The sequence below is a fragment of the Panthera uncia genome, chromosome A2 (genome assembly GCF_023721935.1).
Source record: "Panthera uncia isolate 11264 chromosome A2, Puncia_PCG_1.0, whole genome shotgun sequence".
NCBI lineage: Eukaryota > Metazoa > Chordata > Mammalia > Carnivora > Felidae > Panthera > Panthera uncia.
In genome coordinates, this window is record NC_064816.1 from 121344344 (window position 1) to 121359289 (window position 14946).

Genomic DNA, 14946 nt, shown 5'->3' on the forward strand with positions numbered 1-14946 from the left:
CTGATGCAGAGTTCAAACTCAAGAACTGTGAGATCATGACCTCAGCTGAAGTCAGATGCTTAACCAAGAGAGCCACCCTGGCACCCCTCGTTCTTCTTCCTGAAACTCCCATGACTGGTCCATAGATCTTGTCCCATGAATCCTTTAAGCTGTGTTTACTTCTTTTTTCTTTCTTTTCCTTAGACTCAGTCATTTTATTTGTCCTGTCTTCAAGTTTTCAGATTCTTTCTTCAGCCTGCTTAATTCTGGTATTGAACCTCATTAGTGAATTTCTCAATTCAATTATTGTATTTTTCAGCTCCAGAATTTTTGTTCGGTTCCTTTTTACAATTTCTTGATTTGTAAAGTCCTTGTCTAGGTAAAGCCAATATTTGTGCTGCTTCAGGCATGGTTCCTGGGAATGTGTTTTGTTCCTTTCTCTGGGCTTTGTTTTTTCTTCTTCTTTGCATGCCTTGTGATTTTTGTTGTTGAAAATGTGCATTTGGAGAAACAGTCACCTTCCCAGTCTTTGCAGACTGGCTATATGTCAGGGCATTCATCTGATGATTAGCTGGGCACGTTCTGAGCCTAGAGATCAGCTTTCACTTAAAGTTTGGCCTGGACCTATTTGTGGTTTCTCAGTTCCCTCTGTGTACATGGCTGCTTTTAATTTCTGAATTGTCCAAAGTGTCTCACTCTAGCAGATCCTCAGGGCCTTAAGTAGTCTATCTGTACACCCATAATTTTCTGCTCTAGGTACCCATGGGTTTGTAGTCCCCTTTCAACTTTCAGCATTGGAGTCCAGTGCTTCTTCCACCTAAAATTGCAATTAGATGAGACAGGGACCAGACCCTCTGGCAGACCCTGGAGAGGTTAGAATGTTTTAAGTAAAGTTGGTTCTATGCCTTCTGGTTTGAGGGAAGGATGTCGAACTGTGCTGCTATCTCCTTGAGACCCAGACGTACCATATAGAGAAAAAAGCAAGAACAGATGAAAGTGACATGAACTTTACTATTCATGGCATTGTATCGACTGGGCATTTATTTGCTTGGTTGCCGTAAATCTTTGACTTTTTCCAGAGCTCCTGTAGGATTAATTAATCCAGTTTCTGTGAGGGTTTGGAACTTCTTAGTCGTTTTGCTGATGCCAGTCAAGAATGCTTTTTAAATTATAAAAGTAAAATAAAGTTAGTGAAGGAAATTTAAAGCACAGAGAAATGTAGAAAGCTAAGAAAAAAATCTTAACTGCAGCCACTATTAACATTTCGATGTGTTGCCTTTCAGGCTTTTTTCCCCCTTCATCTTTACTTTCATTTTGTCCTACTTCCTCTTGTTCCTCTACCCCTTACCACCAAATAAATTAAATAAATAAATAAAGTCTAAACATAGTTTTAGTACAGTGTTAATTTTTTAATATAGTGTACTTTTACATTTAACATCCCAAAACATTTATACAAGTACTCATTTCTCATTTATGCTTCTAAATAAGAAAAGTGTTTTATATATATATATATATATGTATATGTTTATATATATATATATATATATGTATATGTATATATATTCTTAATAAAACATAAGTTTATTAGATTTGTCCATAGTCAGCAGTGGTGATCTTGCTGGTCTTATCATTCGTGGACCCAAAGGGTTTCATGGCTTCCACAACATTCATATCCTCTTTCACCTTGCCAAAGGCTTGCCATCCAACCACTTGCCATCCAACATGCTTGCCATCCAACCACTCAGTATTGGCAGTGCAGATGAAAAACTGGGAAGTGTTTGCGTTGGGTCTAGCACTTGCCATGGATAAGATGCCAGGACCCATGTGCTTCAAGGTGAAATTTTCATCATCAAATTTCTCCCCCTAGATGGACTTGCCACCAGGGCCATTATGGCATAGAAAGTCACCATCCTGGCACATACATCCTAGAATAATCCTGTGAAAGCAGGGACCTTTATAACCAAATCCTTTCTCTCCAGTGCTCAGAGCATGTAAGTTCTCTGCTGTCTTTGGTACTTTATCTGCAAACAGCTCGAAAGAGATGGCAGCCCAAGGGTTCGCTGTCCATCGCAATGTCAGAGAACACAGTGGGGTTGACCATCGCTGGGCAATTCAGGTAGCTCTAGGGCAGCAGTGTCTACAAGGCCTAGATATTTCCAATTTTCCTCATGTGCTTGGGTTTTATTCGAGTCTTTACTCCTTTATTCAGTATATGAGTTAAGAAAGAAGCGGTTATGAAGAACCTACAATTTTTTTTCCTTTGTCTTAGAAATTTCTGCAATTTTTACATCTAGAAAAAAATGACATCCCTTCATTCATATGACATCCCCTCATTCATATGACATCCCCTCATTGTTGTAAGCCCCAACAACCAGAATGAATCTTACCTTTCTTGAGAGTCATTATAAAACTGTCAACCTAGACAGAAATAGTAAGGTTAATATTTTGACATCAGTTATTTAGGCTAAAGGTGCCTATTAAACTAACTGCTAGATTCTTTAACTTGTGCTGTATTCATGGATAATTATAGTATTTTTTAATTTATTTAACCTTGTATTATGTATATCTTGAAGTTATTTATGTTTTTGTAAAAATTAACTATATATTTGGTGTGTTATACCAAACTTGACATGGACAGTCAAGGGAGCATATGTCAATCATAGTGGAAGTTGTGTACTACCTTCCTCCATTCCTGCTTCCTACCTCAATCAGAAGTACTATAAAAAAGTCATTACCTAGGATGTTTTTGGAATATGGTTTACGGAAAGGTACCCCTTACACTTAGGCTGATTGATGTATGAGTGAATAAGTTGGAAATACTTTTTGTGGGTCCCTTTTATGTTAAGATACATTGTGATTAAGTTTTCTTTTTATTAACAGATTTCTACTTTTTATAGGTGTATGATTTATTTTTGGGTCATTAATTAATTATTGACTTAATAAATGTTTACACCTAACTTCTTTTATGCTTTATTGTACTGAAGCAGCAATATATAATCCAACTTGAATGTTTCTTTCATGACTAGCTTTTGGTGTCTAGGAATATGTTACTGTTAAAAGTGGAGAATATTGTATTAGATAAATTACTTTTAAAGAACACAGATTGTAGAATTACAGATCTAAAAAGAATCCTTGGAAACTTTAGTCTACTTTGATAGAGAACAAAATGAAGACAAAGAACTTATTCTAATTGGGAGTCTTTATAGTATGTTTTCTAACATTACTTCTTTGTTCCACCAAGAACTGCTTGCTTAAAGCAAGTTTGATTATAGTATTGGTTGAATATTTAAGGTTGATAAAGTGACTGAATTTAACACATTTCCTCCCCACCATTTCTTTTAGGTGAATCTGGACTGGGGAAGTCAACATTAATCAACTCATTATTCCTCACAGATTTATATTCTCCAGAGTATCCAGGTCCATCTCATAGAATAAAAAAGACTGTACAGGTATGTATGCTATAATTGATGATAAGCTGGAGTAATAGTAACACACTCAAAATACCTGCTATAACTTTTATTATGCTTCCCTAGAGATAGGTTTTATATTTGGTCTCAGCCGATATAAAGTGGTAAATATGATGGTTGTTAAAAGGAGAGAGAGCGAGCACAGGTAATTAGAGAAATTGTCTTGATTAGACCTTCTAAATTTGTCCCTAGGAGTCTCCTAGAGATTATACTGGGATGTAGTAAATAACACCCTAGAGTTATGCTGTCCAACATGGTAGCTACTTGCCATATTTAGCTATTTTGAGTTTGAATAAAATTAATTAAAATTTAAAATTCAGTTTCTTAGTTACGCCAGCCACATTTCAAGTACTCAATAGACATATGTGGCAGGTGGTTACCATTTTGGGAAATATAGGTGTATTTCCACTGTTGCATAATGTTCTGTTGGACAGTGTAGAGAAAACATGATTTGTGGAGAAGCCATTATTATTTAATATAGTGTTCTGTATTAGTGGCATAGTACCTCATGATAGATGAATGGCAGTAGCAATTTGTTATGTCGTACTTCACAGTCTTTAATGTGCATTCAGGTCACCTTGGGGAGCTTGTTAAATTTAGTCCCTGTGTTAGTAGGTTTGAGGTGGACTGAGATTTTGCATTTCTGACAAAATCTTAGGTGATGCTGATACTGCTGACCCATAGACCACACTTCATATGATAGAATAATCTAGGCTCCAGATCTGTACTGTTCAGTACAGTAGCCAGTAGCCACATGTGCTTGTTGAGCTCTTAAAATGTAGATAGTCCAAATGGAGATGTTATGCAGTATAAAATACATCCCAGGTTTTGACAGTTTAGTATGTAAAAAAGAATATAAAGGATCCCATTAATAATTGTTTATATTGTTTACATTTTGCAATGATAATATTTTGGTTATATTAAAGTACATTAATTTCACTTGTTATTTTTAAAATGGCTCCTGAAAGTTTTAAGTTACTTACACAGCTCACATTACATTTTTGTTGGACAGCACTCCTCTAAACTATTGAGTGAAGAAATTGTTGGTGGATTGATGGCAGTAGTAATACATAACACATAAGCAAAGAGGAAAGGAGTGAACAATTCTGGCTGGAGCAGGCTTTATTAAGGCTGGGGCTGGATTTGAAGGATTGGTAGTGATTAGCCTAATGCATAAGGTGGAAAGACAGCCTAGAATTTCTGGATAGAAACTCATGTATATCAAACTATAAGATGCAGTTTAGTAATTAGATCCCTAAGAAGTAATTCTGTGAAGTGAATCTTCTGTTTCTTTTTTTTTTTTTTTTTTTTTTTTTACTGTTTTTTTTTGTTTCAAGATTTTTTTTCTGTATCCTTCCTAGAGCTTGAAATTTCACATTACTTACAAAGATGTGTTCTGAAAACTTGACACTAAATTGTTTATTTATTTGATGATCAGTGTTGGCCATTTCAACCCTGAGCAAGAAGAGAAACTTTTAATTTAGGTGTTTAAACTCAAGATAAAGAAACTGTGTATGTAGAAATGTTAAAGGAGCCCCTCAGTGTAGATTCCTAAGTTCAAGACTATTTAGTCTAAAATATGTTGGATCTAGGGGCGCCTGGGTGGCGCAGTCGGTTAAGCGTCCGACTTCAGCCAGGTCACGATCTCGCGGTCCGTGAGTTCGAGCCCCACGTCAGGCTCCGGGCTGATGGCTCGGAGCCTGGAGCCTGTTTCCGATTCTGTGTCTCCCTCTCTCTCTGCCCCTCCCCCGTTCATGCTCTGTCTCTCTCTGTCCCAAAAATAATAAATAAAAAACGTTGAAAAAAATAAAATATGTTGGATCTTAATGCTCATGTACCTGCCAGTAGTGTTTTTGGTAATTCCTGCTGGTGAGGAAATTTTTTGAATCCTCTTTGTAGTTCTGGCGTGTTATGTAATGCCAGGTTCACATTAGTAAGTCATTAACGTCTTCCAGGTACTATTCCAAGCAATTTAGGTGCATTAACTTATTTAATTCTTACAACGACTTTAAGAGGTAAGTAGTAGTATTACCCCCATTGTATAAATGTGGAAATTTAGGTATGGATATGGCCATATCCCCGAGATCACGTAGTTAGAGTGACAGAACTAGGGTACAAATCTAAACAGTCTGGTTTAGTATGTATCCTATCAAGCTATGCTGTCCCTATACTACTGATACTTAGTACATGCTGGTTTCATAGGTTAACCAGTTCTTAACAGGTCAGTTAGCTTTCCTTTACTGCATCTCCCTTTTTAATAATGTTTCATCCAGCAAATTGTCAGGTGTTTTTTTGTTTTTTATTTTTTCACCTTTTTCTCTAAAAATCTTACATAAGGAAATAGCTTTCCCAATTAGGCAATTTAGACAAAATTATTTGATCAGAGGGGCACCTGGGTGGCTCAGTCGGTTGAGCATCCAACTCGTGATTTCGGCTCAGGTCATGGTCCCAGGGTTGTAGGATCGAGCCCCGCATTAGACCCTGTGCTGAGACTGGAGCTTGCTTTAGATTCTCTCTGTTCCTCTCTCTCTGCCCTTCCCCTGCTCACGTGTGTGTTCTGTCTCTCAAAAAAATGATTTGATCAGTGAAGTCCTCTCTTCATCATAATTATTAATATATGAAAGTAGTTAAAATAACATAGAAAATGCCTCTATAAGCTATAAGGCTGATTCATCTGATGCTAACTGGTAAGGGATACTTAAGAGAAGGGATTTTTTGTTTTTTTACGTTTTAAATCTCAAATGGTACACCCATAATGTTTGCTGTTACTTGTAAGGTTTGAATTTGCAGTCTGGACGCCGGAGGGTATTGACTTCCCTTTAAATTTTAGGCTTGAAATTCCAATAAACTACTGGTGGGTGGTTGATTGAAGCCAATCAACTAATGAAAATTTTGTGCCTTACCATGTTTTATTTTACTTTGTTTAATAAAGAGAGAAGAACAGTATTTTAGCTTGCTTGATTCATAATGCAGTGATTTTTGCCAGTGTCTGAACAGATGAAAGTATCAGCATTTGCAATCTCAGAAATTCATCACATAGAAAGAAATCTAGCTTGTCATACTCTGTAGTGAAGTATTTGCTCAAATAGTGAGAAATTGCTTGTGATGTAGTTATGACTGTGCTTATTCTGTAATGGTCCACATATTGCAAAATGGATATTAAATAGGATTCATTGTCAAACTGTCATCAGTGATTCTCCTTATTGTAAGACTGAATATTTTTTCTTTTTCCTTTTTATTATATCTTCTCAGTTTTATGCAGTGAGCATGCTTTTATAATTTTTTTAAAAAATGCCTTTCAGAAAAGAATATAATACCAAAAGATAAAAAGTAGCTCTGGGGAATAAGATTCATATTAAGAATTGGTTCTCAGTCAGTTCAGCACAATCTCTCCCCTAAAAGTTCTTATGCCAAAAATAAATTTGCCAAACAAATCAGCAAGTTTATCAAAAATACTGACAGACTATGTGGTATTGTCTACCCTAAACCAATTGCTTAGACCAAAAACTTGGAGCCATCCTTAACTCCTTTTTACTCTCTCCTTCCACATGCAGTCCATCAATAAATCCTATTACTTCTGCTTTCACAATATATCCACAATCCTACCACTTTCCTAGTACCACTCCTATCCAGGCTCCATCATTTCTCTTCCTAGATATAACAACCTAATTCGCTTCTCTGACTGTGATCGTCGGCCACTGCCCCAATCCTTCTAACAAAACAGTAAGAATCTTCTCTTACAATGTAAATCAGATCCTTTTGAACCTCTGTTCAAAACTCTTCAGTGGCTTTCCATTTCAGAGCAAGGCTGGAGTCCTTACAGTATCTAGAGGACCTTATAAGATTTGCCCTCACCCCTCTCTGTAACCTATTTCCTGCACTTTTCCACTTGTGGCTTATTCTGCTCTGACTAAACCAACATCCTTGCTGTTCTTTGAACAGGCCAATCCTACTTTCTACCTCAGGGCTCTTCCACATCTTGTTTCTCTGCCTTCAGTGCTCTTCCCTGAGATTTCCTGATGGCTTGCTCCCTAATTTTCATCAATTCTCTGCATAAATGCTGCTTTTTCAGTGAGGCCTTGTCTGGCCACCCTATAAACTCCTTCCGGGCCCTACCTTGGCTCTAAATGTATTAAGTTCTGTGAAGGTAGCAACTTCGTCTTATTCACTGTAAGCTCATTTCTTAGAACTGCATCTGAAAACTGCATCCAGTATTAATGAATGATTGAACAAACAATTTAAAAAATGTATATGACTTAGTGTTTAGTTGGGATATTTTGAATTTCAGGATCTTTGAAGTTTTGTTAATCTTTTCTTCTTGGTTCATGATGTTTTATAAATCACTATTTAGAAAAAGTGAAATAATTTTAAATTTGAGAATTTTTGAGGTTTTTAATTTGACAGTTATTTTATTGTTTTTTAAAAATTTTTTTCAATGTTTATTTATCTTTGAGAGAGAGAGACAGAGAGAGACAGAGTGCGAGCGGAGGAGAGGCAGAGAGAGGGGGAGACACAGAATCCAAAACAGGCTCCAGGTTCTGAGCTGTCCGCACAGAGCCTGACGCTGGCCTGAACTCACAAACCAGGAGATCATGACCCGAGCCGAAGGCAGACGCTTAACCAACTGACCCACCCAGGCGCCCCAATTTGACAATTTTTTTTTAAAGTTTTGTTGGTTATTTTCATTTTTTTCTTGAGTAGAATTTTTAAAAATTATTAAATTAATATGTGGCTTTACACAAAAAGGCATAAATTTTAACTTAAAGCTTGATGAACTTTTGTATATGTATCCATATATCCAGGTAATTACCACCTAGATTAAGATATTGTAGTACATTTCTAGCACCCCAGAAGACTTCCTTGTGCCTCTCAGCATTACACCAAACCCCAAATATAAATAGCTTTCTGACTTCTGTTTCCATAGATTAATTTTGCCTGTTCTTGAATTTCATTTAGATGCTATACTCTTTTTGTGTCTGATTTTTTTCACTGAAGACTGTATCTGTGGTATTTGTCCATGTTGTGTACTGTAGTTTTCATTGTTGTATAATATACCATTGTATGAATATATCTCAAATTATATTCTATTGTAGGTAAGCATTTGGGTTTTCTTTCTTTGTTTTTTTGTTTTTTTTTTTTACCAATATGAATATTTTTGTACATTGTTTTAGTGGACCTAGGGACTCATTTCTGTTGTGTGTCTGTGCATATTAATATAAAGGTATTTTATTGTTTCAGTTAATTTGCTTTCATATAAGATTGAACATGTCTTCTCTACTCATTAACTGTTCAGATTTCATTGAAGTGTTTTGACCATCTTAATATTTCCTATCTTTTTCTCTTTGATTTGGAGGAGTTTCTTATCTAGATAATTGTCCCTTATATTTCATACATTCAGGATAATTTATCTCAGGCCAGCATCTGTTAAAGACAGTGGGAGAGGCGCTTTGTTAGAATTCTGTTTACATTTGCCTGTCTCCAAAATAATTCTGTTTAAACTCACTTTACCTTCTCTTAAGGTAGCATTTTGAAAGTGTTCTCTTCTATTGTGAACATCTTCCCAACTCTCTCTCTGTCTCTCTCTGAAAACAAAAGAGTAATCAGGGCTTGAGAGTATCTATAGTAAGAATTTTAAAACAAAGTCCTGTGTACTACTATTGAATTTCCTTTTTACCAAAAGTAAGACCTATAACATCTGAGAACTAGATGGATTCTCACTAGAATCCCAGAGAAGTACCCTTTCCTGACTGCACCATGGAAGTATTCCTTGATATACTGGAAACAAGTTCAAGATCCTCTAAACTCTTTTCTTCACTTACCCAGGAGAGAACATAACATGTTTTGAGTCATTCAGTGGATTTAGAAAATAGAATATAGTTTTCTTTTACAGTTGAATGACTCTTCACCAAGTCCAGAAATGTAGCAGATAATCTCCTTTGGAAGCTCATAAAATCTTTCATTGGAGACTGGTCAGAAGTATTACATCTCAGTCCAGACATTTAAGACCAAGAAACATAAAATCATGAGTTTCAAAAAACAAATGTCTACAATTTCCCTGACCTGAAGGCTGTCTGGACCACTTCCAACTGTCAAAAAAAAACAAAACAAAACAAAAAAAAAAAAAAAAAAAATTCTGATGTAGCCAAATAGGGAGTGAAATTTTAATAAAGACTGTGATCTCATAATCTCTTCCCTGAGTATTTTTTACTTATAAGAGACTTGTATCATTAATAAGAAATTCCTTCACATTTGCAGTCTTGGAATGAAGGAGAAGCTGTCTACATTGGACAGAGAGATGGTTCTGAGCTTCCTCTGTATCAAAGGTTCTGATTTGAATGAAGTTTTCAGTATTAAATAGAAGTCCTTTGGGATTGATTCCCAGTGTGCTGTCGTGAGCCTCAGGACTCTGGCTCTGCAGCTCCAAATGTGAGCCAACACTCTAGTTCCAGAGTTCTTTATACCAGTGGTTTCCAGACTTGAGAGTCCATCACTGGAAGACTTGCTAAAACAGCTTACTGAGTCCCTCTCCCCAGAGTTTGCTCTTTAGTGGGTTTGAGGCAGGACTCAGAGAATTCATATTTCTAATAAGTTTCCAGACTATGCAGCTGCCAGTCAGGATACTACACTTTGAGAATGAGTGCTCTGTAGTCTTTCTAGCCTGATACAGACTGATTTCATCCTGTATTTCTGGGAAGATTTTAGAGAGGGTACTGTTTATCCTTAGTTCTTTCAGAATATTTCACATTGAATGAAATAGTACCATATTTTCTATTTTTATTCATATATTTTTTTGTTAATAGACTGATTAAAATGAAGTGATAGAAATAATTGAACGCTTGTTCCACTTCATGTTCCAATCTCAAATATAGGTCCTTAGATTAACACAGTTTTAAGAAAAATATTACATACAGTGATGCATGTACAGTAGTAACTTTTATAATATTGTTATATTTGAAAATTTTTGGATCATATGTCAAGTCAGTTGAAAGGTTGCCAGCTATCTCCAAGGGAAAAGATGCCCTTTATTCTGGGACTAAATCAGTTCTAGTTTCTTTGTGAAATGAGAGTGTTAGTTTTTTTTTTTTTTTTTTTAAGTTCTTAGTTGGCAACCTTATATTGGTCCCCTTTAAATTTTTTTTCTTGGGGCGGGGGGTGCCTGGGTGGCTCATTCAGTTAAGTGGCTACTTCCACTCAGGTCATGATCTTGTGGTTTGTGAGTTTGAGCTCCACATCGGGCTCTGGGCTGACAGCTCAGAGCCTGGAGACTGCTTCAGATTCTGTGTCTCCCTCTTTCTCTGCTCCTCCCCTGCTCGCACTCAATCAATCTCTCTCTCTCTCTCTCTCTCTCTCTCTCTCTCTCAAAAATAAATAAACATTAAGAAAATTAAAACTTTTTTCTTGGGCTGCCTGGGTGGCTTAGTCAATTAAGCATCTAACTCTTAATTTGAGCTCAGGTCCTGATCTTGCGATTTGTGAGATCAAGCCCCATGTGTCAGGCTCTGTGCTGACAGTGTGGAGCCTGGTTTGGATTCATTCATTCTCATTCTGTCTCTCTCCCCTCAACCCACTCAAGTGTGTGTGCATACACTGTCTCTCAAATAAACTTAAAAAACCCTTGTTTTTCTTGGTTTGGAAAGTCCTGAAAATCACTATTGCAAATTAAATGGCTACAAAAATTTTAGAGGTGAAGACAGGTGAAAGCAATGAATCCTATCCTATCCCTAGGATAACATTTTATAGACTCCTTGAGACATTTTTATAAAGCCCAATTAGGAAACTCTCTTGTTGGTGTTGGTCCAATATTGATAGTTTTTTAAAGTATTCACGGGACAGACATTTGAATATCTTACTCCAGGTTTGGGGGTTACAGTGATGATGGACACGGTCAAATTTCTTAACGATCTCGCAATCACATGATTTAGTGAGAATATTGCTGCTGTGATGTGTTATAGAGGTTACCTTGGCAAGGTAGATTTTAGTGAAGTAGTAGGAATGGAGGGCAAGATGGCAGTGGATTGAAAAGGGATAGTAAATGAGGTCGTGAAGATGGGATGGCTGTGAAGAAAAGGACAAGAGGGAATACCTGGAGGTTGAGTGTAGGGTACTGAGAGAGTTGTTTGGTTTTTATTTCCGAAAAAGACCTGAGAATGTTTATATCCAATGGAGAATCAATCCCTAAGAGATGAGAGGTTGAAAATAAACTGGAAATAGTCTAAATGGTTGTCAACGTGACTCTGAAATGGAGTGATCACATCCCTGGTATATATTGAGAAATGAGCCTCAGGAAGAAAGGGATCTATTCATTGGAACAGAAGGAAAGACTGTTGCATCACACAAATTGAGGATGCTCTTGTCTTCATCTAGAGATGAGGTACTTTGCTGAGCGTGGTTGGAGAGATAGTAATGTAGAGCTAGAGAAGAGCCATTCTGGGAAATGAAAGAGGCATGGGACTAGTGAGCACATAAAAGCATCATTGGATAGCAGGGAAATTCCTGTCAAATTGAAGTTCATAAATTTTGTGTAACAAAGATATCTGGGCTGGAAAAGAAAAAGAAATAAAGGGTTTAGGAGGGGGGTTGCTAATAGAAAATGAAAAGGACAAGACATTTAAGTTCTCAATTTAAGGAGGTGCAGGGGATTGAGGTGTGATTTAGTGTAGCAGGCAGAATTCGAATCTTTGGATCAACTTTATTAATAAACTAGGTTTGGGTCTTGATGAGAAGTAGTCTTTAGGCATAACTATTCTACTGTTGGTCATTGCCTCTTAGTTTCTTGTGGAACATGATGAAGTATCTAAGATGATAACTTATCTTCTCAGCCATTAAATAGAGTAGGTAGTGTTTGTGTTTGAGTAAGTGGAGTATCTCAGGCTCTTTAAGTCTCTTGTTCCACGTCTCTGCAGAGCTTTGGCTGTAATGCCACCTCCTGAGCAAGTTTAGGTATAGAGGTAATTCCTGACAAAATTTTAACCCTCTCCTTGAAATTTAATACAGTTAATTGAGTAGCACTTTTTATTTACCTTAACAAATAGCTCTTAAACATTGGTTAGAAAACTTAAGTTATTTAACAGTCTTTTAAAAATGAAAGAAATGAAGCTATGGAAACACTGAAGGTTTGAGTTTGTTGTTGTTTTTTTCCCCTCAGATTGGAAAACTGAACAATATTAGAAAAAAGAGTGCCTTACATTTCTGGGAGTTAGGAGTCCAAAAGAGGCCTCAGTAAATTAATTATACATAAACAATATAATGGGCTTTAGTTTTATTTTTCAGAAAGAAACATAATTGAAAATGCCCTTGATTCATTCCTTCAGCATTAAATTATGCATTTAATGTTAGAGAACTTTTGAGTGATGCCATAAAATATGCTTATGTGACCTGCTTAAGTAAAGTGCATGGGAAAATGGCCATTTGGAATAGATTTCTTAAGAAAAGTTTGAAATTCCTGAACTTGAACTAATTTGTTTTCCATGGATCCCATGAGGATACTTGCAAAACCAGATGATAGGATACAGTCAGATCCTGTGAATGGCACTAGTTTACAGTTATGTTTTCTGGATCTCTTCCATATGTTGCCTTCTTTGTATTTGACCATGTATGGATACAAAGAATTTCATAGGCCAGAAAAGTGGCTTTTATAAACAGACTCTTTAAAGTACAGATCTTAATTTTTCTTACGTCCATAAACAATTAAGTTGTTAAACTGATTATAAAAATAAAAAGGAAACAACGGTCTTAAAATTTAAGCTGGTATGGTGTGTGATTAGTATACAACCTATTACTGAAGATAGAAATGGCCTTTGCTTAGTAACAAGGGAACCAAAAGTGGTTTGGGGTAAAATTGGGAGATGATTCATGTAGAACAATTATATCCTGCATCAATTTCTAATATATAGTACTATGTCATTTAAAAGAATTATTAAGTAAAGGGTAGTATGATTACTTTGGGTAGTTCTGCTTCAGTGACCATTAATGAATAACCTGTTTTTATGACGGAGAGGGAAGCCAATTCAAGATATATCAAGATGTTGCATTTGACCAGATTGTCCTTTAAAAAAAAATTTATATAATGACAAATAACTAGATTGTCCTTTAACTAGAGGACAACCATTTTATATTTTTATAAGATATGAACTTTGTAAGCCACATAACACATCTTTTTTTTTTTTTTTTTTTTTTTTTAGTTTTGATAATCTAACACTGATGAGTCTGATTATTTCCTCATTTTGCCTTCCTCGTAAGAGTAACCTGGTATCAGACTACCGGTATTATCTTAGCTATGTGGTATGAAACAGTGGTCTCCTATGCAATGCACATCCATTGTTGGTACTGAAAATGGTCAGAAAGCATTAAGAACCCTATTTATTGATGTTTACTTTTTTAATCTAGAGAGAATTAATACTGTTAATACTTATTAACAGATTTCCAATTGTATATATTGGAAGATATTGGTATCTTGTATATACAATACCAATATACAATATATACCAATATACAAGATATTGGTATCTTGTATATACAATACCAATTGTATATATTGGTAGATAAATAAATACATTTGGGATGTTCAAAATTTTCACCAATAGTTATACAAGGATTAAAGCAGTTTAGTAAAGAGCATTGGTATAAAAGATAAGACCTTTGCCTCTTATTTGTCTAAAAGATTAGAAGTTCCTCCATAGACATGCATATCCAAATCTCAGGCAGTGTTTTCAGTGTTAACAGTTTTTTTACATGATTTTTTTTTAACAAAATAACTTGATTGCTATCGACCTGCACTGTCCAATCCAGTGTCACTAAGCTACATGTGGCTATTTAAGCTAATTCAAATTAAATAAACATTCAGCTCCTCAGTTGCTCTAGTCACATTTCAAGGGCTAAGTAGCCACATGGGCAAGCATCTAATGTATTGGACAGTGAGGGTACAGAACATTTGCATCATCTCAGAAGGTTCTGTTGGACAGTGCTGCTACAGACTTTCCTACTCAGTAGTCTTAGTCTCAGTTCCTTGGTCTCTTCATACCTCAGCCAGCCTCTGTAAGAACATGTCAAAAGGGAATGGAAAGACATCATTTCTGTAAGCCTGAAAGGTACACCCAACTTTTTCTACCTAGAAATTAGAAATTTTCCTTTCCATACTCTGTTAGCAGACATAAATAGTTGAAGTTGCTTTACACATATTGATGATTACATTTTTTCCTTAAGTCTAGAAGTACTTAATTCATACCGTCTTATGGCAATTAATACTTAAAGTTTGAATCTAATTCTTCCCTCTTAAATTAGCCTACCAACGTACCTAGAGCCTCTAGTCCTAGTAAGCCCTTGATGTAAATGTACATTGAGGGGTGCCTGGGTGGCTCAGTCAGTTGAGCGTCCGACTTTTGATTTTGGCTCAGTTCATCATCTCAGGGCTGTGGGATCGAGCTCTATGTTGGTCTCTGTGCTGAGCTTGGAACCTGCTTAAGATATTCTCTCTCTCTCTCTCTCCCCCCCCCCTTCGCTC

General features: G+C 36.2%; 1 protein-coding gene and 1 pseudogene across 2 annotated transcripts in view; one reads left to right on the forward strand and one right to left on the reverse strand.

Annotated features, from left to right (window-relative positions):
• The window catches only part of SEPTIN7 (septin 7), an 85188-nt gene that overhangs the window by 31962 nt on the left and 38280 nt on the right, over positions 1 to 14946 (forward strand). For both annotated transcript variants that reach the window (XM_049641693.1, XM_049641694.1), the window contains exon 3: positions 3322 to 3428. In XM_049641693.1, coding sequence (XP_049497650.1) covers positions 3322 to 3428 — 107 coding nt within the window. The remainder of the gene's footprint in view (positions 1 to 3321; positions 3429 to 14946) is intronic.
• LOC125930054 (peptidyl-prolyl cis-trans isomerase A-like) lies at positions 1340 to 2083 on the reverse strand (annotated as a pseudogene).